Source organism: Perissodus microlepis, chromosome 5, assembly GCF_051167445.1.
Source record: "Perissodus microlepis isolate ML-2025 ecotype Zambia chromosome 5, ASM5116744v1, whole genome shotgun sequence".
NCBI lineage: Eukaryota > Metazoa > Chordata > Actinopteri > Cichliformes > Cichlidae > Perissodus > Perissodus microlepis.
The window spans coordinates 30727508-30752329 of record NC_140465.1 but is presented as its reverse complement, the minus strand read 5'-3'; the positions used below and the strand labels follow the sequence as shown (position 1 = coordinate 30752329).

Here is a 24822-nt window from a genome sequence, read left to right as displayed (position 1 = left end):
CTGAAAGGCATCAGTGGAATCTGCTCAACATGAAAAACATGGGAATCCAGTTGGAAAGCAGAGATGGCAACCATTTAGAGCAGACATGACATCCACTTGACAGATAACCACCATGTGTGCATGTCAGATGAGAGACCACAGATAGTAAAGGATCCCTGGCTTCTCTCTCGTCTGCCTCTGTGGAGTCCAAGAGACGTTTTTCGTGGACAGCCACTAATAATGCTTCTAGAAAAATCCAGGAATATTTATAATGTAATTATTGTAATGTTAAACATCATTGCTTTATAGGCATGAGTTCGGGGATATAAACATTCTCCATTCAGATACATCCAAGAGTTTTGCTCTTCTTTGAGTGTGGCAGCTCAGATGAAGACATAAAACACAACATTTTCTATGGATTTATTTTGATGTAAGAAATTAAATTCTGCCAAGAAGATCAGGTTTTCACAAGTACACTTATCTACTTTTGGCTTCACAGCTTCAAAGTGATCTAAACTCCATGGATATCTCCTTGGTAGAAAATGATGTTCCCAGTGACTGCAGTTTGTGCTTTCAGAAAAATATCCAGACTTTAAAACAGAAGATTCAAAAGTACAAGTTGGAGTTTTAATTTTAAAAATGAAAGTATTTAAGTATTAGACAGGAGTAATCACAGAGGCCCCACTTCATTTATAGTAGTAGGATGAGGAAAGCATCTGGAAAGTGTTCTCTATAACAGCGGTTCATAACACATGAGAACAGACCCCGGGAAGCCGAGTTAATGATAAAAACAGTAAACCCCCCCCCTGGAAGCCACGTATTTCTTCAATATTTAATAAACTGATTGTATGCATTTATGCACAAAGCAAACTAAACATTCGACAAAAATGTGTTTGGCTTTGCTCTGATGCTTTTGAAAATCTATGTGTGCATGCCAAGCAATAGAAAAAAGATAAAAACTAAAAGGAGACACACTCATCAAAGCATTGTCACACAGAGATGCACAGGCATATACTCACTAAGTTAAAATAAAAGATACACACTCTTTTGGATGTGCCCTATGCTTTGTACACCTTTTGACTGTTCACTTCTTATGTTTGCAAATTCAGTGTGTAGATTTAAAAATAAAAATATTATACCACGCATATGAAGTCACTAATCTTGCAAGAAAAACCTCATAGAATTTTATTTCTGTGTTGTGATATCTCTGGTTTCTGTTCATTCCTAGTAGCACACAAAACAATTCAGTAAGTAGCCTCGACCTGAATGAGAACACAAAACGTCTTTTAAGTTGAATCATAATTGTGACATCAGGTTATTTTGAAAGATTATTTTTCCCTTTTCAAAGACCAAGACAGCATAAAGACATTTAGCTGTTTCTGCTCATTAGACCAGACATGTGCAAATCTTTCCTAAACCTCGAACAATTTATTAGTCATTACAAATCTATTAGTCATATTACAAATCTCCGTCAGTCACTACAAAGCAAAGAGCATGAAAGCAAAAAAGCTTTTATGGTAATAAAACCTACATTTTGCAGTCAGAGCTATAACAAAATGCCAAATCCTAAAACACGTGAATTTAAAATTGTGCATGTTAAAATATTTTCTTAGGAAATAAAACCAAAAGTCCTAACTAAATGTTATGGAAGCAAATCGAGCTGACCAGAATGCACATAATTTAACTTTATTTTATAGGTTTCTAGATCTGAATGAGCAATAAAATAATCAGAGTGGCACACAGTGGTGTTATCCATAAATGCCAGACTGCTTTGATTGAAGTACCTGCAGTAGGTGACACAAAACAAAAAAAGCTTTGTATTCGATCATGAACTCTTAAGATTGAAAAAGGAACATACATGTAGCATTATATTTTAAATGTGCCAGAAAATCATGAAAGTAAGAAGAAGAATTTAATGGGTCTCTGGTGGTGTGTCTGAATATCCCTTATTACATTTGCAGTAGCTATACAGAGAATAAGTTATGGTGTAAAGACAACACTTTCTTTGCAGAAGGCTTTGACGCCGTGTATAAGTCTGTTTCTGTCTCGCTGCTGCTGCCACTGCTGTCCCTGGATTTAATAACTTCAGTAGCCTTTCACTTATAAGGCTGTATGATTCCTTGAGGGACTTCAATTGATCAGTCAGTGGTGGGCTCTTACACTGTGGCAGCTAGATGAATGGTACTGACATCGACTTCATCTAAACCACTAAAGCATACACTCTGGGAATGTGAGAGCCCACTCATCTGTTTCTATATTCTTTCTCTCTAACGATTGTCCTCAGTGAGTAGAAGATTAAATATAAAGGAAAATTCAGCTTTTTTTTAAATGTTTTTTTTTTTTTTTACAACAAAACTGTGCTTGGAGAATAAAGACAGATGAACAAGCAATACTAGCTTTTTTTAGTGACTATAGTCTCCGTGTTTCTCCCTTTTCATCTAATCTCAAAAGCACCATGTTGCAGATGATTATGATTAGCTTGGTTTTTGGTTTGATTTCTCTCACAAATGCTGAATATCAACCTGCAAGTGCTTCCTTAAGAAGAAGTGATCTTTTTTGATGTTCTTTTCATATTTCCTTTTATGTTGTCAAAACATTTGGTTCCTCATTGTGTTCTTTTAATAAAAGACTAATAGAAATTGTCCAGACGTCTATCCGAACAACAAAAACAAAAAAAATTAAAATCATTGCAGTCATCTCATACTCTAAAATGTGGCTGTTATTATAGCTTATTTAGTTTGTAATATCAGCTCACATTGGACATTGCTGGATCTGCTATGCTGTGGAGTTTGCTTCTCTAGTGCTGTTCATTTTAAACCTGCAGTAATGATTTTTTTCACCACCTCAGTACAGAAAACCACAAAAAACCCAGCGACAAAGACCAAAATATCGCATCTTTGTATGGTGAACATGTTAGCAAACTGTAGCTTCTTAATACAGCTATATAACAGAGACTAACATTCATTATCACATATTGTACGTCTCTGCCTATCTCTCTGTTGTTCTTTTATATTTTTTTTAATTAACACTTGTCTAGTGGGTAGTAGTTGAAGGTTAGCCACACTCAAAATAAAGATCCTGTTATTTACCCTGTTTTTAGCTTTGTTTTTGTCTCTCCCAGTCTCATTCTCCTACAGACAGACATGTTACAAATTAATGCATGATCACTACAGTGGCGGCTCTTATGGGAACATCTTTTGGGTTCACTTGTCCTTGGAGAAGGAAGGGTCACTGCAGTACAATGTATAATGAAACATTTCTCTTCTAATTGGAGTGGGCTCTTTCAGGATAACAATTCCCCCATCAATATTGCATGAGGGGGTCACTGAATGATTTCATGAGTATGAAAATTATGTGAATTATATGATACGAACTGACAAGAGGGCTCTTCACCTCCTCAAAAAACAAATGAGGGAAATGATGCTGATGAGGGCGATAAAAATGAACCAACACGAGAACATAGTGTTCCCCATCAAAAACACAAGATAAAACAATACTTAAGCAGCGGAGACTTTGGTGTTAAATGTCATCTTGACCAATGTTTGTCCCAAAAATATGAGAATAGCATCCACACTGATAAAAAGTAGAATTTCCAGTTAAATTAAACTGATTCTGCCTCTCTCTCAGAGGTGAGTGTGTCTCTGCATCGTGCTGGGCCTGATTGTCAGCTCAGCAGGTTTACAGCATGGCAGAAATGAGTCAGTCTTTTCTGATATGGTAATCCAATTAAACACTGCTCTTGTGAGAGATCACTTTGTATTTCTCACCAGGCAATAGGAATGAATGTTGCATAAGTCAATACTTCAGTATGTCTCTGGTGTTTTTGATGCCACAATGACAGATTTTTTTTAATGTATCTATTTCAATTGTTTTACCAGGATCTATTTTTAATGCCCACTCACATTTCCTTTGAATTAGTGTTTTGGCTGTGGGAAGCTGGTAGCTGTTGTCATTTGTAGCCTCTGTTATACCTGGAAAATATGCTGCAGTTAGTTGTGTTCAGCATGTAGAGGCTTTTGAGTTGGCAAAAATGGGTTACCGGCCTTTGGAGCAAATAGTATGATTTGAATCATTATTAATTCATATGGTGTCTCTATTGTATGCCCCACAACCTCAGTTTTTTTTTTATGGCTGCTGCTGTTTCTGCGGTTGGGCCCTCTGGCCAGAACCTTACTCTGTTTTCAGTGTTTTGATCTGCCTCTACGTTTGCCAACTGAAAAAGGCTGACTAGCTGCACACTGCATGAGGCAAGATTGAAACAGAAAATACACACTGGACTTTTTTTGTTCCCTGTCCTTCTGTGGTGTAAGCCCACTAAAGCTTAATGTGCTTCATACCTTATTGAATAACAGAGATTATTTCTTGTCAGGTGTGGGTCTTTTCACGTCAACAAGAAGATTTGATTTGATGTTAATTAAACTTAACAACACTAGGGTCTGTCAAGTGCACTTGTTTGAACTGTACATTTGGAGTTTAGATAAGCAGGTTCTTACTCACTCTAGATGTAAAATTGTTATATTAAAGCTAAAATTATTTATTAATTATGTATTTTCTTCTAAATGATATAAGCTCCTTTAACTACATAACTAATTTGATTTGATGGGTCATTAATAAATATCTCATTTTGTGCTATATATATATATCAGTGTTGTTCCTTTGATGTCGCTAAATGAGCATGAATGCAGTGCAGCTAACGATGAAATAACCCATTTGGAATATTTCCCCACTTAAGGTGATGCCATTGATATTCAAGACTGTGGTGTTTCTTATTTGTCAGTTCTTTGATGAACTGACCTCAAGCACCTTGAGGTCAGTTCTTTGATGAACTGACCTCAAGCACCTTGAGGAACACTCAGTAGATTTCATTTTGCAAACAATACTAGATGTCGCATGACCTTCACTGTTTCTTTGACTGCGCGTTGATGCATTTTATGTTTACGGATTTAAATTTTTTTACATTACAGGAGCTGTATGCAAAGAGATGCTGGAGGTTCAGCTCAAAAACTCTCAGTAATGGTGACTACAAAAGAAACAATATATATTTTTTAAATGCTAACTATCATAAGATATTTTTCAAATGCTTGAAATATGTTCCTTCTATTTTTGTTTATATTTGTCTCATACCTAATAATACAGGATACAGAGTTGTTACATGACATTTGTCAGTTTCATGAGAGTTATGTTTTATATGTATTTTTTATTTGTTATTGAAAGTAGAGAGAAGGAGTGTGACAGGAAATAAAAGCCTAAGCTGGTATCAAAACAGAAATTTGTTACTGGCTCAAGGTGTGTTATATTGTAAGTGTCATGAGCTGGTTGTGTGGCAGGCAGAGAGAGGACCCAAAATGCAGGACTTGGCAAACAGGCTTAACTTAAGACAGAGCTTTATTCGCTGGCAACTGGCTGATTGAACAATATACTGTAACAAACAGAGCTAAACTGGAGTAAACTAACTGAAACCACAAACCCTGAGACGCACACACACATACACACAACATGAGAAGATGACAACGACGTGACAAGGAACAGAGGAAAACTAAGGAGCTAAATACACAGGATATCCAGAGTCTGAGCAATGGGTGGAAAACACAGCTGGACAAAATCTGACCAATGAAACAAGGGAAGCAAAACTAAATGTAACGCACATAAAATGAGGGACTGTCAAAAGGAAACAAAGTGACAAGGACACTGAGACTCAGGCAAAGACACGTGAGCTTGACACTAGGACAGGGGATAACAGATATAGAAACACATGATGGACTGACATAAAAAGGGGGACAGACATAAAAGCAAGCAATAGCCAAGCTAGAACAGGACTGCTGAGGGGGATGCTGATGAGGACATACAGAGAAAAGACTGGGAAACTGGACATGAAAGGGAACTAAATTAAACAAGAACCAAGAACTTAAATAACAAAAAAAGAGGCTCCCTTAAAGTGAAGATCAGAATTTCAGTATTCTGCACAAATGAACAACAAACTCAAAAAACCTGGGTCAAAGCCCCAGGACCATGACAGTTTAAGTTTTAAATCTTATGATCTTTAATTAGAAAAGAAACACCAACAATCACTCGGAAACAGTCGGGAGGAAACCCATTGCAGCATGACTAAGGGATGGTTCAGCATCACTTGATCCGTCCCTAACTATGAGCTTTTTCACAAAGGAAGGTTTTAAGCCAAATCTGAAAAATAGAGTGTCTGTCTCCTGTATCCAAACTGGGAGCTGGTTCCATAGTGGAGGGGCCTGATAGCTGAAGGCATGTTCACCTATTCTGCTTTTGAAAGCTCACAAGTAAGCCTGCAGTCTGACACGAAGTACTCGGTTAGGATAATAAGGTACAGTGGAGGTCTTCGAGATATATTGGGGGGATTATTCAAGACTATGTGCGAACAGAACAATTTTACATTTAATTCTGAATTTAACAGGGAGAAATATGGTGTCTCTTTCTTGTCCCAGTCAGTGCTGTCGCTGTAGCATATTGGATCAGCTGAAAGTTATTCAAGGTGCTTGTAACTGTCCCTGAGACAGTTAAAATAAAGTTGGTTATTTCATGTTTCTGTGATAGATTCATGCTTAATTTAGTTCATTTATTTATAAGATAAGATGATAAAAGTGTAACATTAATTAAAAAAACATGTCTAAAATATGTAATTACAAAATATGGGTTTGTTAAATATGTAAAATGCTGTAAAGTTTGTATGAGGTAAAGTTCGTAATTGTCACATGACCAGAGTTTGGTTGAGAGCACAACCATGGCATTGTGGAGCTAGCATGGATACATGACTACAGATGCATCTACAGCCTCAGCGTTAATGTTATTCTGCATGTGGTCCAAGAGGCGCACACGGTATGGTTTCATGTATATTGTATAATGTTGCATACGTGTTCTACACTGGTAATGAGAGGACATTTTTGTGATATCCATTATTGTACATTTTTTCTGTTCTGCTTGCACAAGACTGTTTATGGACACTGATATGAGAGACTGATAAGCTCAAAACATTTATGTTGTAAACTTTGTGTTTCTTCAGTTTTCACGGTGTCTGAAGACAATAAGAGTGAGAGAGAGAGAGAAATAAATTTCCGAAGACATCAGTATGATGCGTGGCCATTCTTTGTTGGACCCCTGTAGTTACAGTGCTTTTAGAGCTTTTCACAGCACTTTTGGAAATATGCTTACAAAAATTCTACAATAGAAACACCCTATTCCAGGATGTCATTCATAGTATTACCTCAGTTTAAGTTTTTGAACTTTTAAGAGATGATTCGATGCATTATGTGCCTCAGTTTTGCCTCTTCAAGAAGTATTTCTCCTTTTTGCAGTCTGTGAGGTCTTCCAGACACCATTACCACGTTCCTCTTTTTCATGTATTCTCTGTCGCGCTTCTATTACTGTATGTTGTGCTTGACTGACCAGGTGATCCTGATATAGCAAGTCATGCAGCTGACAGCAGGAACAGCGTGTTGTCCTGGACGCCTCCACACCTGCATGTTAGATCAATTGTTTGATTGCTGTAGAAGCTGAAAGCAACCTGTTGCTTTCTCCTAACCCTTGCGATCAGTTCTTTGGTAAGAACAACAGGAGAGCACTTATCTAGTGATTGCCAACAAGTTTTTTTTTAGTAGAGAAATGAATGTACAGCTCTGTTCCATAAGGTTCAGTTTGCAGCAGCGTTTCTCAAGGGCTTTCTAAGCTATGACCTGATTTATTTTGGGTTGCAGGACAAATTGCAGTCTGCTTTTAATGTATATATGTAGCCTAAAAAGTGTATTTTTGCAGAAATCAGCAACACTCCAAATATAACTTTAATGTCAGATTGACCTTAGGACTAGTCAGTGGGCTTTTTTTAAAGAATTACTATTATTTCAAATGTGTGCATATCATCATGTATAACTTTAGGTGAGTGTGACTGAGTTCTTGAATTAAACAGATAATGTTCTTATGTTCTATTTAGCTTTTTTAGAACACAAAAAACGTGCTTGTAAAAAGAAAATGTGAGAATGAAGCATGACTCATGAGGACATTTTATAAATAAAAACAGCGGCTGTGGTTCTCTTTTTCCTGCCTGCCTTTTGTCATTGTGTTGGAACTAAATAAATGACTAAAAATAAGTCAGAGCTAGTGGGCAACGTGACGGGGAAAATAAGAAAATTAAAAGAAGAGTGCATCTGTCATCTCTTTCCTTTTTGCATCAGGGGATTCACACTTTGCAAAGAGTTTACTCATGAAGAGTACTATGAACTTCATAGTACAATAAGTGTACAGTAGGTCAGTTTGAGTTTTTCAGCCTTTAAATAAATCTTTTTTGTGACTCTATTATTAATATGAAAATTATTTAAATTATCATCAGTATCTAAACTATCCACAATTTGGGATTACAAGGAAGACACTAAAGGAAATGTTCATTACGACTGAGTTTGTCAATTGTGTTACTTACAGTCCAAATAATAGTTTTGTAAGATGACATTATTAAAGTAAAGGCTATGTCAGCTTAATACCATTAACTGATGAGATACATTCAGTCACCTGGCTTTCATCTGAAATAAACATCACTTAAAACACTGAATGAGCTTCACCCTCTAAATGAGACCACAGAGCTAGGTTTTCTCCTTGCCACCATATTTACCAATACAATATAGCGTAGCTGATGCTAACTCGCACTGACATAAGGGATTTTAGTCATCAGACTATACAATTTGTTCATAAAAATAAACAAATTCAGCTGACAAATAACCAAATAATCATCATTATCTCAAGAGTGACTATACATTGGTTTAAGTTTCATGTTTTATGACCCATTGCTAATCCTAATGATGTTGCTGGAACACAACCTAGCAAGCTAGAAAAGCTTTATATTTGTTGTACTAATAATTCACAATTATTTAAATGTCATATGTAATTGTTCAGCAATTTCAGTAAATTGTTTCCTCCATACTTTTGTGCAGGTTCTGGTTGAATTTTGGCATTAATCAATCAAGTTTCGATGAATATCATTGCAGAGGAGATTAGAGTGGTATTGACGGGCTGAAGGGTTGGGCCTTGTGCCAGCTCTCATTAGCGGTCTCTGTCCTTTCACCTCGGTTTGTCTCTCACTTTTCCCTGCTGCTAATGTTTGTGCCTGCTGATTTAAACCGATGGTAGTCCTAAGTGCTTTAATAGAAATGTATTGATCACAGGACTTGCGAGCCATTTATGTGGCTACATGGATATTTTCACACAGAAAAGACAACAGGCAACCTATTTTCTGCATGTATACATTGCATTTTATGTCTTTCATTCTGCTGTTTTACAGTAAAAAAAACAAAACAAAACGTAATCTTCATGTGAAACATTTGTGTTTCATGTAAGCAGTCTGAATTCGGCCTTACCTTAAGACCTATGTCCTATCAGTACTTGGCTAATGCAAAAAGAGTTTAGTCCATTTAGGTCAGTCAACCTAAATTTTCACCCAAAGTCTTAAAGGTTTTAACTCCAAGTTTGTCTCTAGTTTTCCAGTTTTTGAAAAACTCTTTCTCTGGTATCATTATTTCCCAGGACTCCATGCCCACTATGTAGAAGCCATAGTAATCACACATTGTTGTTTCTTACTCAGCTGACCCCTATGGCCTGCTCTCTGACCGCTCACCCCTTCCACACTGCATGGTGTTTTTAGAACGAGCCTCACAGTCAGCGACCTTGGTCAGCAGCTCCAGTTTTAATCAGTGGTTGTCTTCAGATGGGGTGTCCAAACTAGCCGCTTTCTGTTTCCTTAACGAGTCTACAGTCCCATTCTCACTTGCAGCCTATGCTGTAGCTCTCACTTGCTTTGTTTCTTTTTACATCAGGGTGATTGCCTCTTTATGAATGCGCCTGACCAGCACCTAAGGAAATTGGATACTAATTACCATTGAATGTTTAGTAATATTAATAGCTAAGCTAGCTAGGTGGCCATCCCAATTCCCACTTAGTCATATATCAATCTGGTTTTATACATAAGATTTTATGTACAAATCTGCCCCTGGACTGGTTCCTTACTATCTGTTAAAATACAAAATATGTAAAAACCAAAGTCACTTTCTCTCATAATAGTTTACAAATTTTTATGTATAGAATAAACAACAAAACAACAATATTTGCTTTGTTATGCTGCCCCACTTTACAAAATAATAAGTCAGTTATAAAAGACTGGATTCTTGTAGTTGCTCTTCAAGTTTCACTGAACCTGTTTTGACCTTGATATTTATTTTATGCAATCTGTATATTGTGTTAACTCTTGTAGACTGCGACTTTTAATAATTGTTGTGATGTCTGTTGCCCTCTTGGCCAGGTCATTCAGGGAAAACAACAAACATTTTCTTTAATCACACTGAGACTTTTACCTAGAGAAAAATGGTAGAGTGGAGATGTATACAGAAAAAAAAACTATATAAATGAAGCACATCAGAATTCGGACAGGGTTTGAATGTGATATCTAGCCTTATCTTTGAGTTAATGCAATTAAATTGTTGTGATGTAAGCCGTTATTAATCCATTATATCCATTATATAAAATGTGTAATGACTAATCAGTTAATGCTCTATTTGTTTTCCCTCACAATAAGGTAATTTACAATGACTATCTTCCCCCATTGCCCCTCTAGGGATCACCTATTGTCCGTGTGCATCTATCTCTTAACAAAGTTTGAATATTCTGACAAAGCTATTCCAACTTTTGAAATTAACTTTGACCGGGGGCGTGCTGGTGGCTTAAAGATAATCACATCAAGGGCATGCAGCCTGACCTGTTTTTGCATCAGTAAGTTTCTGCTCACTGAAAAGCACTTAATCGTCAATTGTTGTCTTGGCTTTTGTGGGAATGTGAATAGCACCTTATTGATTGGAAGCAAAATGTTTTTAATGTTGTAGATGAGATTTCAGGATTGCTAGCTAATGGGAAGATGGAAGCTCGCTGCAATTTATTTTCAAGAAGAGGCCCAAATTGGAAAATCTTTACAGACATAATTAAGGCTTATCTGATAGTATTGTCAGAACTTTTTAGATGCTGTTTTTATTTATTTATTTTACCTATGCAGCAGTGTTTGTTAGGTACCAAAACACAAACATGCACAGCATTGAGATGGGTCTATCCAGAAAAGTAATGAATATAATGTAAAGAGCAGTATTGATGTTTCATCAAAGCTAATGACAGTAAAAACAATGTCCTTGTAACTGGTATTGCATTGTTTTGCCATTATTTTGCCAAATAATTTAAAATTATGTCTTTTGTTGATGTTATATTATCAGTTAGATTAGGCTTACCCTAATGGAAGGTGTTACTTTTGTCCTCTGGTTGCAACTATGGGTCAGTGCATTGTGTATGCCGCTCAAGGATATGGTATGTGGACCAGTGGAGCTACATGGAGTTCAAAGTCAGGCTCCTCCACCTGGGGTATGACCTGGATATGAAGTAGCCATGGTGTTTTGGTGTTTCGAATAAGATTTCACTATAACAGATAATTGGTACTAGTGGGACTCTCCTTATAATAATATAGGCATGAAAGCACTCTGCTGGGGAAATGTTGTTCAGTCTTCTATGGGGCAAAACTCGTGTCCTGACAAAACATTAACAATAATCTCTCTTGCACCTTTTCTCAGCACTATGCTTTATACTATCTTTCATACTGGATGACTACTTTCTCTTGATCTCTGCAGAACACTTGTTTTGTTGGAAAGAACTGTACAGTGGGTTTTCATATTACTAATCCATGTAATCCAAGTAATCCAGAATTGTGGCTTGTAACGAACAAATATTTGTTAAATTATTAGAATATGCCATTCTGAACTTGAGTAAATCACTATTCAAACAATATAGCTGTCTCCATCTAGTTCAATGAATGTAACCACAATCATAGGGAAGACTGTTGACTTCACTGTTATCTGAATAACGATCATCAAAACACTCCACAGAGAGGGTAAGCCACAGAAGGTCATGGCTGGAGAAGCTGGCTGTGCGACTGCTGTATTGAAGCATATTGATAAAAAGTTGAAAAGTGTGGTAGGAAAAGTTGCACAAACAACAGAAGCTGGTGTCAGACCATCAAGAGCCACCGCAAACAGATATCCTCAGGAAAGAGGCTGCAACTGTCAGAGCTAATGTCAACCCACTCCTGAGCCAGAGACAACATTGCTTATCTGAACTGAGTAGAAAAAGAACAGTGCCAGATGCCTTTTTGGCCCAATGTTCTCTTTCTAGATTAAATATTGGATTTCATTGGAAATGTTCTGTATTGTAAATCCTTCTAACTGATCATTGGAGCTATTCTAAAAATTTAGGATACTGGATTTCTCATTTACATGAGCTATAAGCCATGAACATCAAAAGTAAAGCAAAAAGGACTTGAAACATTTTAATTTAGAGGTAACCAATAAAGAATCTATGAAATTTGAACTTTCTGAATTAAAAAAAAAAGTTTTTTTGAGCTGTGCTATACTTTAGTAGCTGGGTAGTTGCCACGATATTACCAAAAGATGCCAGTGTACCTTGTTTTTATTCATTCTGTTAGCTTTTGGGCATCTTTAAATTTCTTTGCTCTCTTGCAAAACTGATAAAACTTACATATCTGTACAGTAATATGAGAGTACCACCCGCAACTGGTTAGTTTAGTGTACCACAAATGCTGGAAATGTGCTGCACTATTTACTATGTTCATCCATCACCATAAAAATGGGCACTTTAATTTATTTTTAGCCAATCCCACTGCTGACTGTAATTAGTCAAAATTGTATATTTAAAATGATTCCCATCAACTGCACTGGAGTCTTGTGTATGATTAATTTCCCTAAATGATACAAGGTAAGGACAATTAGATAATCTGTATTAGAAAGTAACCTTTGCAAAGAATTAAATTTTTAGTGCAACCACATGGGAATGGGGCAGAATATCAAAAACAAGGTTGGACATTCAGAGAGTAAAGGGAATAGAGGTTCAGTGGATGAAAGTTTTGGCTCCATGCAAGACAGCCCTGAGTTTGTACCCTTCTGCTTGCAGTTATTTTCTATGCGAGCTCCAGCTTCTCCCACAATCACAACATGCGCTTCTCCTCTTGTGAGCTTGACCAAAGTACTGGCTAAATAGATCTCCTAACGCAATGCTCCTTTAAATGATTTAATGTGATTTTCAGTGAATCCAAAAAATATACGTCCAGATGAACAGAATCAACTTTTGGAGATTTACTTACCTGGATGATTGAGAATGCATCAAGACATATCACGCATTATAAGAAAAAGAAAACACCCATATATTAAAAAATACAAACACTGTATACAAACTACCCATTTAGAGTCTTGGTATTTGTAGCTTTGTTGTTGTGGTGAGAGATATTTCAGTTTGAAAAAGGCCGTCTCATACATTCTAACCACTGTGTATATTTGTGTTTCCAGTTCATGTGAAAGCAGGAACCTGTGAGGTAATTGCTGCACATCGATGCTGCAACAAGAACAAGATCGAAGAGCGATCCCAGACTGTCAAATGCTCCTGCTTCCCTGGACAGGTGGCAGGAACAACAAGAGCAGCTCCATCTTGTGTAGACGGTATGCCAAGCTTCTCATTACAGTTTTGGTGATGATTTGAGATCAAATTCTGATTAGGGTAGAAATGTGGCACGGTGTAAACCTGTCACACCTGTCACTGTGCCTCTGGTGCTTATTTCACTGATCGTTTGGCACAAGGAGTTTCTCGTGAAGCAAAAAATACAATGTTGAGATTGCTGTTGTATAACCCAAAGGCTTCATAATCTTCAAATCAAATCACTTATCAGTTCATTCACTCAGCTGTTTGTCTGCTTTTGAAGTTATATCAGACATGTTCAGTGGAATAGACAGAAGGCCAGGTCATTTAAAATTATGCCAAAAGTGGCCTCAGTTACAGGTGAATCGATCCCTATCTCCTCTTTTCACTGTAATATCTCTGACAAGGCTTCCATATTTTGACAGTTCTCCCTTCACTTTAGAAATGTCAGGGAAAGCTGTTTCTGCCCTATAGGCCTCCTTGAAGCAACAAAAAATCTTGACACATAAGCTTGCTGCACGCTTTCGTTCTCCTCCTACATACAAACATTCATCCTCCACACACCTTAACACACCTACTTACTACTCTCACTGGCTTGACATTGACCCATGCCCTGTAATTCAGGCCTGAAAACACTCTGGGGCAGGACTGACAGGTCTCCACCGCCAGCTAGAGATCAAAATGCTCTCGTTAATCACTGTGCTGTGTATAGAAGTCAAAGGCACTTGCTGTTACTTCAGTCAGAGCAGAAGAGCGCTACATATTTAAACAGCATGGTGCTAATTGTTTACTCTGCTGTTTTTCTCTTTTCCTTTATTTCCACTTTTATTTTACTCCCAGCATCCATAGTTGCACAGAAGTGGTGGTGCCAGATGCATCCCTGCATGGATGGAGAAGAGTGTAAAGTGCTGCCTGATCTCAAAGGATGGAGCTGCAGTACAGGAAACAAAGTTAAGACAACTAAGGTGTGTTGAGTTCTGTGTTTGAAAGTAAAAAGTGGGTTCGCGCCTTCATTCATTAAATTCCTAAAATCAACACAATAACACAGTGATAACAAAGTCACAGCCTAGAATAAAAGCTGTAAGAAAATGTGACCCTAAAATAACGGGGAAGTGCGAGGTGAAAGAAAAGGAAGAAAACCTAAGAAAGCACTGAAAGTTTTTTTTTCATTAACTTCAGATGAATGAGATCAGAGTAGGCAGAGTAGAAGGCAGCAGGAGAGGAAGATGTGACTCACAGGGGAGAATCAGTGAAGTGTATCTTGAAGCGATCAGCTTCTGCACTGGAAGGGGGTGAGTTAAGTTCAGCAATCTATTTACTTTTAGACCTATTTTGTTGTCTACTACAGTCAGTTTATTGTATTTTACTTAAGCTACTAATTTGGTTGCAGCATTTAGATGAGGTATTCGGCAATGCAGCAGGCTCTGGGGCAGACCAGGATGTATAGGGAAGCTGCTGCTGAAATGTACTCTTCCATGCAATACAATTAAAGCCAAAGAATTCTGGCCTCAACCCTCAGTTTATTTTGGCACAACTGAACTCAAAAGCAATTTTATCCACAAAATACCAAGGAATATGTAAAATGAAGATTGGTATAGCTAACCAGAAAATAAATCTAGTTTTGTTATATTAACAAAATAGTAGCAATAGAACTTAATGTACAATAGGCTAAAGTAGGTAGTTTGGACAATTTCTGATATGTTTTCTGACTGTGTTCAATCATCCAAATTCTAGATAATGTTAGGAAAATTCGGTTGGTTTATGTGAACAAACTGCCTGGCTTGAGCTGCAGGAGGCAGGACACGGGATGATCACTCAAGTGTTGTTAAATACACCAGACAATTACATCCTCTTTTCCCACCTTGGCACAATCATTGAAACTTTGTAGGGAGCTGACAGGCTAAAATGTGTTTAATATATGATCCAACTGTGTCAGCCATGGAGTGAAAGGTGCCAGTTTAAAACTGTTTTGGACTGAAAATCTCAATCAGGCTTTCTGGAAAACGCTTGGTTCCAAGTAAAGAAGGCAATAAAAATGCATGGTATTGTACACTGACTGGATATTTTATATGGTACACATTGCTGGTATCAGTCTGGATCCTCTATTGCTTTTGTGGCATAGATTTAACAAGGTGCTGGAAACGTTCCTCAGAGATTTTGGTCCATATCAGCATCATACGGTTGCTGCAAATTTGTCAGCTGCACATTGCTGATGCAAATCCTTTCCACGACATCCCAAATGCACTCTGTTAGACTGAGATCAAGATTGTGGAAGCCATTTGAGTGCAGTTACTTTCCAGAAACCAGTTAGAGATGATTTGAGGTTTGTGACATGTTATATTAATCCTGTTGGAAGCAGCCATCCAATGATGGGTACTAACATGTGAATTTTTCAGCAGAAAATGATAAAGAAGAAGAATTATTAAATATCAGATGTCCAATTTAAGTGATTCTGTATGAATTGTAGCCTAGCTGATAGGAGTAACATTGATGTGGTCTTCTGCTGCTGATGGAGGCCACATACTTCAAGGTTCAATGCTGTTGTACATTCAGAGATTTGTTCTACTACTAGTTTTTGCACCATTCACTCTAAATTCCAGTGATTGTCGTACAGGAAAATCTCTTTTTGGCCTGTCTCACACCAAAAACCATGTCACATTCAAAATCACTTAAATGAACTTTCTTTGTACTTTTGATGCTTGGTTTGAGTCAAAAGTGGGAAGAAAGGTCCCATCTTCACCATGTCTACATGTGATTGACTGAATAGTTATTTGTGTTAAGACGGAGTTGAACAGGTGTACCTAATGAAGTTTTTCATTAGTGTATACATATGCTGAACACATTATAGTAGATGTCAAATTAAGAAATGAAGAACATCACACATTCATATACTGATGATAGGTATGTTATCGGACCGATATAGAGATATGTTCCCTGAGCTACATCATAACAATGCATATAAATAGAGATACTGCCAAACCTTCACCATGTTCTTAAACAACTTTGGAGATGACCCGAGATAAATATAGCATATGCTGTATATTTTATTATGGCTTTAGTTTATTTTATATTTAGCTCCTGTTAAGCGACATTCAAAAGGAATACGTATTTAATCAGAGCTAATTGTTGTAACAATAGTCACAACTGGTTTCTTTAAACTTTTTCTTTCAGAATGTAATTTTTGGGGGATTTAAGAGATAATCGGACATATTTAAATAGCACTTGTGATGAATTACAATTATTAAATCATGAAATGAGCTCAGGGTTTTAATCACAAGTTGACAGCTGAGCTTGTTTTAAGACAGCCAGACTGCAAAATATTTAGTGCCAAAATGATTACTGGATATTCATTTTGTGCTTCATTAATATATGCAATAAGACATTTGTCTTTTTTCTGCATGCATAATTTCACACTCAAAGAAATTAAATCATTACAGGCTGAAAGTCAGATATAATCTTTTATATGACTAGAATAAATATAGAAATACAATTATCATGAGAGTCTGCACTGTCAGTTGGTAGTTGACTACTTTGTAAGCAAAAAACAATTATCGTATCTGTAACAGACAATGTGATTGTACACCACTGAGGTCACTGATACAAGATGGAAACTGCAGCCTCTGATGAACGAAATGCTTCGCATGACTGATCAGATTCGTATACCATATTGCCATCTCATCCTCAAGGTTTCTACATTAAGGTTAAGTGAGAGGAGGCTTGAATCACAGCCTGCCTTTGAATAGGCTTGCATTTGACTTCCAAAGTGCAAGAGAGAAGCAAAACAAAGGCAAGCAATGGCAGGAGAAAGACAAACAAACAACGAACAAATATTCCCCCAGGAGCAAAATTGTCGAGTGGGATATGCTGAAGGAGCCAGGAGGGCTCAAGCTGGAGCACTTCTGGAGATTAATAGAGGTTATCTGGAAGTGTGTTTTGGGTTTGAAGGTGTGGTGGACCTGAAGTGGATGGTAGGTGAGGAGGGGGGACACAGTAGGCCCTTAGCCATCCATCACGGTCCACTGTTTGACTCACCAAACGCCTGTAGTTGAGCTGCCTCTTCCATTATTCATGCCTACAGGAGGCCGGGATGAAGCAGAGCTTTTTATTTTAGCCGGGTTAATAATTCATGCCCTCTCACACAGCCATGGGAAAGCAGAAACAGAGGCACAGACGAGCAGGGGTCCAGGTGGCTAGTAGAACCCGTCAGAACCTCGACTCTTTTTTGATTAGGGAGTCAGCGGGGGTCGCTCCATGCTCATGGCCTTGCTACCTCCCACAGAGAGCAAGCCAGGGACGGCTTATGTTTGCTAGAAGGCTCTGTACCTGAGTATCTCAACAGTTAACATCATTCCGAGGAATGAAGGGAGGGTTTCCTGAGGACTGAGCTCAGGTTCTTAAGTGTGGCATTGGTGCAGTAAATGTTTCTGTGAAGTCTATTACTCTCTGAATAGAAATTCCAACAAATGAAACTGGAGCATATCCAAAAATAGTATTTCAATGATACAAAATGTAAGCCTTTTAAGTCTTGGTTACAACTTAGGTTGAAAGACATAAACCCTGGTGGAAATTATATTTTACACTCCATTTTTTTTAGATAATATGTGATTTGGGTAAAGTGTAAAAAGTCCAATAACAGTCATAATTACATTAATTTAAGTAAGTCCGTGTACAGAACGGGAAAGGTCAGAGGTAGCCTGGTTTTACAGTACACTGCATATTGGTTTCTTTGAACTTAGGACTTGCAAGTTTACAGTTTGTTTTGGCTTCACAGCTTTTATCAGTGTCTTTACAAAACCAGTGGGCAGAAATGCTTTAGAGAACAAAAGGTAACCCCACTGTTGTTTACAATACTGCTTTAAGACTGAGCTCAGTTTAAACTCTTCAGTCTGTAAGTTATATTTCATATTTGGAACATTAAGGGTCCAGAACAGACTTTGCAGTACATGACTCCTACAGTACTTATTGCCCAGCAGTGTTGCTTCGATTAAAAAGAAGTGTCAATTCAGTTATGATGAAGTCACATCAGTAAAGTAGATGTCTTAACACCTCCCTAGGCCCCTTTTCAGACAGCTCCAGTTGTTACCTCTTTCTCAGCATGTCCAGCAGCAGCTAGTGTTATGGTCCTGCTCGTAATGTCAGGAATTATAACCTCGGCTGTTCCTGCTTTTCACTTCTCATCAATCAGAAGACAAAACAAAAAGAGAGGCTTTCCACTTGACAGGTGCCGCTTGTAGAGAATGTGTTGAAGTGTGTTGATTGATAGCTGTCCAAGAGAGATTTTTTTTCCAGTAAAAAAAATGTGAAAATATCTCTTGTTCTCTCTAACATAACTGTGTAAAGTGTATGCATTTTAGCTACAATGTATCAGATAAATTATAGGTGCAGTTCAGCTGATATAACAAATAACCTTAGCTGGAATCTGTTTTCCGAGACCCCAGATAATATCCACATGAGAAAATAAGTTTTACTGGCCAAAATATAACGGAAAATGTGTATTGTTAAAACAACAAGAAAGAAATAAGCATGGGAAATTCCTTTAAATAGATGGTTTATACTCCAACACAAAGGTAAATGCATTGGAAGGTAATGGAAAAGCAGAACAGTGCTGATGCTGGTTATTCACACTATATCTGGTCTCAAAACAAACCTGTTAGTCCAAAGCTGCTAGTCCAGTAATGACAAGCGACCTTATTGGAATTTCTTTCCACCGACCAGCCCTGAAATAAACTCTCATCATTACACATCTGCCAACGGGGAACCCTATACCATCTTCTAATTGATTAAAATGACTATAAAAGAAAATATCAATGAACACAATGGTTGTTTTTTCTTGAAACTGAATCCCAACTATATTGCCAGTCGAAAGCATGAGAATAAAACTGGTTTTTAGAGTTAAAAGGCAGGGAAATGCTCAGCAAATGTTTAATCAATAGACAGCTCAGAAAGATGAGCTAAATAAGTTTAATGACAGTTGTTTTGCTTTTTAAATCATTGATCGAGGCTGACATCAACTGTGTAATTTGCACAATGAAAACTCTAGAACTGTGAATTAGTCTTTTTGTTACTTAACAATGATGTGCTGATTCTCATGGATATGGCAATAGTGTATACACAAATGTGCTCCTGCATACATGTGCTTCAGTAGCTATCCATCCAAAGCGGAGTCTTAGATTGTTAATGTGACTGACCTGTGGTTGAACAGTCAAGTGTGGTCTTTTATTCTGAAGCATTAAACCCGAAGGAGCTGACTTCTGCTGATTCCCCTTTGTGTGTTTACTCCCCAGTAACCATCACAGTGACACCCAGAAACCAATGAATGCTAATTGCTTTGATAAGCTTTTGCTAGGCTTCAGGTTTTTGTGACTGCTAACTTTGTTTTGCTGTGGTTTTACTCTGTTTAGTGTCCAAGCTTTTTCTCTCTGTCACTAGTTCTTTAAGAGGTCAAATGCCCGTTAGAATCTGCTTCTGCAGTCACAAATGTGTTTGTACTTGTACTTTTCTAACTTTCCTTTTACAATAGAAAACATCTTCAGCGTATAAAAGAAGTTGTGGGGTTTTCACAGTTACTGCGCAATAAAGTGAAATGTAATAATTAAAAATTAAATATTATAAATAAGGATGCAATGTGTCATAGAAAAGACTGTGTGTATGGTGGTAATTTACCGGCACAAATACAGGATGCAGAAGACAGGAGTAAAATATTAACAAGCTTTTAATGCTGATAAGTCAAGAAATTACAAAGTCTAACATCTGGGGATGAACAAAGAGCAAAACCACGGAATCCAAACGTCCAAAATTTATTGGAATGTACAAGAAGCACAGGGAATCCAGACTCAGAAAACACTACTAATCCCAATACAGGAAATGTTCTGCTACAAGGACACACAACTACACATACAACACAACAAACGACAAATGGGAAAAGTAATGGGTGGGGAACTAACACAGCTGAAGATGATGAACATAATGAGACAGGGCAAGTTAAAGTCAGTACCAGACACAGAACAGCCAGCAAATTAAGCAGGAAGTAAAACACAACTAAACAGGCAAACGGACTAAGTAATTCTGATTCAACAGATAGATTTTTTTTTTTTGTTTTGTTTGTTAGTTTTTAACAATACAATAATACGTGCAAATCTAATAATGGATGGCCTGAAAACAGAAATACAGATGAGGTTTTTGTAAAAATGTACCAATTTTTTGTACTTTTAACATAACATTTTATAGTAGTTTCTTTAGAAAGCATAAAATAAAATAATCTCCCCCCCCCCCCCCCCCCCACACACACACACGATCATTTTCAATTTTATTAGCCCAGAGAAAAAAAAGCTGACATTCTTATCGAGCCATAGAACAAACAACTTCTGTGCAATGATGTGCTTTAACGTTGTCAATGCTTGAAACATCAAGTTAAAACTGAGGGATATCTTCCAATTTACACGTAGTGTAAAAACTGCAGAAAGGGTTTAAGGTGTCCTTTGAGAAGGAATGATAGTAAAAAACAAAATAAATCAGTTTAGACTTGTGGAAAATGAAATGCTGATGCTCACAAATCGGGACATGGCATTATCACCATATCATTTTAAATTGTCATGAACTAGAGTGAGAAGTATCATGAAGAAATTCAAAGAGTGCTGCGCAGTAGAAAACAAGCTTGAAGGAGGTTTGATGCAAAAGATTTCAAAGACTCTGGAGAGAAATACTGTAGTCTCAAACAAGACAATCATGAGAACCCTGAACAGAAATTACCTGGGAGGTTGCCGAGCAAGAAAACCTCCACGTCTGCAGAAGAGACCTTCAAACCGCTATCAAATGTTAAGGCCAACTTGGAGAAATACTATGCATACTAGAAGTGTGTTGTTTTTAAACATCCAAAATAAAACTAGCATGTTTGGAAAAGCTTTTGCAAAAATTCCTTGTTCTGTTTAACCGCACTTTGGAAATACTGAACTTTTCTTAGGGGGCTAATAATTCTACCCTCATGTGTATTTGTGCATTTCACTGTAGGTCACACTAGGACACTGTAGCAGTAATAATGTGCCAACATTTTTCTCTTATACTGTTGACAAAATCGCCAAACCTAACTTCATGTTAAGCCACACCATGAATCTACGCCGTTTACAGCTTCCTGCAAAAGTAATATAAGACCTACTAATTTTCAAATTCTCTCTCACACCCGTGATTCCTGAGGACTGCCACATGGAAGTGAAAATTAAATTGTGGCTCCCCAAACAGCAAGCTCTGTATTATCAGCTGCAGCTCTAAGCAGTAGAAAAATCACACTTCAATACAGCTTTTGGATCGCTTTGCTCAGAACACTGATTGTGTGTGGTAAAGTCCTTATTGATTCAACTGGTGAGACCCTGCTAACTTCTAACTGAATAGCACTAAAGTGCAAATATTCACACAGGAACACCTGTTCTTATATCAACCTTTCTGCCTGTCTGTCTCTGTGTTTTCATGTGTGTGTGTGTCTGTGTTGGTATTAAAGTGTGTCTAGCATCACAGGCCAAGTCACAGAGTCACTTGTGTTCTACTTTTTAAAGGGCAAACCAACAAAGAACAGCATTCACCTCCCAGAGTATTTTTAGAGATTTGCTTAAAGTGAGCGTAGTAGCTACAAACTGCATCTTTCAATCCATTATATTAATATTCATGAAAACATCTGAGAATACTTATTCCAGTTGTATGCCATCATGAATAATAATATTCCCTCTGTCTGCATGGAAATCATTGACCAAGATGCACACTGCATTACATCTGACTATTACTGAGTGCCATTTTTTTGCTAAGTAAGAGCTCAGGTTTTAGAATTATAAACGTACCGTGCTGGGAATATGAGCACCTTGAACCTGTCAGACTTTCAAGAGATATAAATTGCTAAAGATGTAGCATCAAAACAAGAACTTTTTTTTAATGTAAAAGTTATTATTCCAAGGCGAGTCAGATGGTAAGAATCTATAGCAATGGTAATGGATATTTTTTTAATACTAGCTTGATTTTTGTATATTTAAAGTTCGATTATTTACTTTAATATTAAAGTATTATAACAATTTCGTTACTAGTTTGATACTTGGTGTTTAGTAATTAGAACCAGGCATGCTCAGCTGAGGTACACAGCAGTGGCACTTCTGAAGGTATTTCATCATAACTATTTAACAGATTGGAAATTTAAGCTGGTGCTGGATGAAAATGTAAGACATCACTATAACTACAACAGTTAATTCTACAAAGAACACTGTCTGGTGATTGTGTTGTGAACATCTGTGCTGTGAACATCTGTATATAATGTGAATATTGTTTTTTGAATTATTTAAATATTTTTGTCTCGACTAATGTACTGGATCAAAAGGCAAACACGGCCATAAAGCTCTGCCACTAAAATAATCAGCAATCACCAATGCTAATGTTCATTAAGCTTTTTATTTATGCTCAAAATCCACATGCATTCCAAGGTCAATGTGTGCAACTTTTAGAAGTTCTCAGTCATAACGAAGCAAAAGCATTATGCTCTTTTATTATAACAGCAGCAGTGCGGTATTTTTTGTGTGATCATTTTCACATTTTGATTATGAGTGATCATGAGTGTCAGAAATGTATTTTGGATTTTTTAATGAATAGATAGGTTAGTCTGTTTCAAATCATCAAATGTTTAAAACATTTAGAATTTTTTTTTAAAACATTTTAATTTTAAATATTTCTAGAACATCTTAGACAATTTTCTTAGTTATATATAGTAACCCAGGTCATCTTCCAATTATATTGGAATTCAAGTAGGCAATCTACTGATATATATATATATATATTTGTCATATTTGCTCAACCCATCATGACAGTTGAATGGAAATAGCCTTTTCCTCATGTTTGTGACTATGAATGTCATGCTTTTTTCATATTTTAATGAGCCAATACTCATTTGGCACACTTATATTTGCATGTGCGCCAAATTACATACTGATTCAATGTTATGGTAAGAAAAGCTAGTGAAGTGTTTGTCTTCACTGGTTTTTGAGATATCCATGCTCAAACAATGCCTCAGATTTCAATGTGTGAAAAAATACCTGAAAGTGGGGAGGTTTAAAACAAACAACCTAAAACAAACAAACCTTCACCAACAGTTTATGCCATAACTGGCCTCATAAATAGTCAAATAAGAACACAACCCATTTGCAGTATTTCCTTCTGCTTCCTAACTTCTTATTCCTTCCCTGTCTCTAGGTCACCCGATAGTCGTCTGTTTCAAGGATAACCTCATTTGAAACCAGACACTGTTTCTTTGATCAACACCGTTGGACAATTGGATGTCGTGTTTTGAGAATTGGTGGTAACCAGGGACCAATGAGGACAACAATCACGGACATTCCAGTGAATGAATGGAGGACCAGGGAGCATCGTATAAGACTACATATCCAAACAAATTCCTGACATTTGATCTAGCATCAACAGTAGCTGTCTCTGAACTCTACTGCCCACCAAATCTCTCTTTGTATTATAGTTTTATTCCTTTGGACTAGAGATCTCAACAGTGAAGATATATATTGACTAAAGGACTCTGGATAACAGAAAAAAAATCACTCTTGAAACAAAACCATGTGATGTGAAACTTTTGTGTTATTTTCTTGCCACAAAGAGCCCCAGGACTCTTGATGCATATCTGTGTTGATCTCGTGAGATCATAAGCATTTCCGTTCCTTTTAGCCTTATGGAGCAGATATCTCTTCTGTTTCTGTTTGTTAATTTAAAGTGTTTTGTCTTTTTTAAGTTTGTTAGGATGTCAAGTCTTCTTTCTGAAAGACAAAAAGACAATGCCACAACAATGAAACCAAGAAAAAAATGTAAGATGTTTCGCTACAGCTCACCAAGGGTCAACATAGCTCAGTTCTGCCAAAATGTTTTAATGGTATCTGTTGTTTTCAAAGCCTGGTGACTACTATTCATTACAAATGTCAGTATTATATCAATAAATCTAACTTAATGGATATTGCTGTTTAAAAAAGAAAGTTTGATTTTTATTTTTTTACAGTTTCTGTTTCTGTTAAGGCATTTTGCATACCAGGCCATAGTGCTGTATAGGCAGGAGCTGTTGGGACTTAAAATTAGCAGGTCAAGCAAATAATCTGACAAAAAAAGCAGGAAGAGGTGGAGAGCTCACAGCTAATCAAGGTTGTGTTCATGGTGGATTTGAAATGTGAAAATCAGCAAATGCAAAAGTAGGCCATGTTCAAAAATACAAATGGGTGAAATCTCATTGCACTGTTCTTCTCAAAATTAACAGACTTAAAAAAGTATCTGAAATCTGGTCCAGGGAGATAATTATCT

The 24822-nt window shown here is 37.0% G+C and overlaps 1 protein-coding gene across 3 annotated transcripts in view; it reads left to right on the top strand.

Moving 5' to 3' along the window:
* tafa3a (TAFA chemokine like family member 3a) overlaps nucleotides 1-24484 on the top strand; it is a 105343-nt gene extending 80859 nt beyond the window's left edge. For all 3 annotated transcript variants that reach the window (XM_084929349.1, XM_084929350.1, XM_084929351.1), the window contains 3 exons: nucleotides 13377-13526; nucleotides 14344-14468; nucleotides 23722-24484. In XM_084929349.1, coding sequence (XP_084785475.1) covers nucleotides 13377-13526; nucleotides 14344-14468; nucleotides 23722-23733 — 287 coding nt within the window. In that variant the 3' untranslated portion in view covers nucleotides 23734-24484. The remainder of the gene's footprint in view (nucleotides 1-13376; nucleotides 13527-14343; nucleotides 14469-23721) is intronic.
* Nucleotides 24485-24822: the final 338 nt, after the last annotated feature.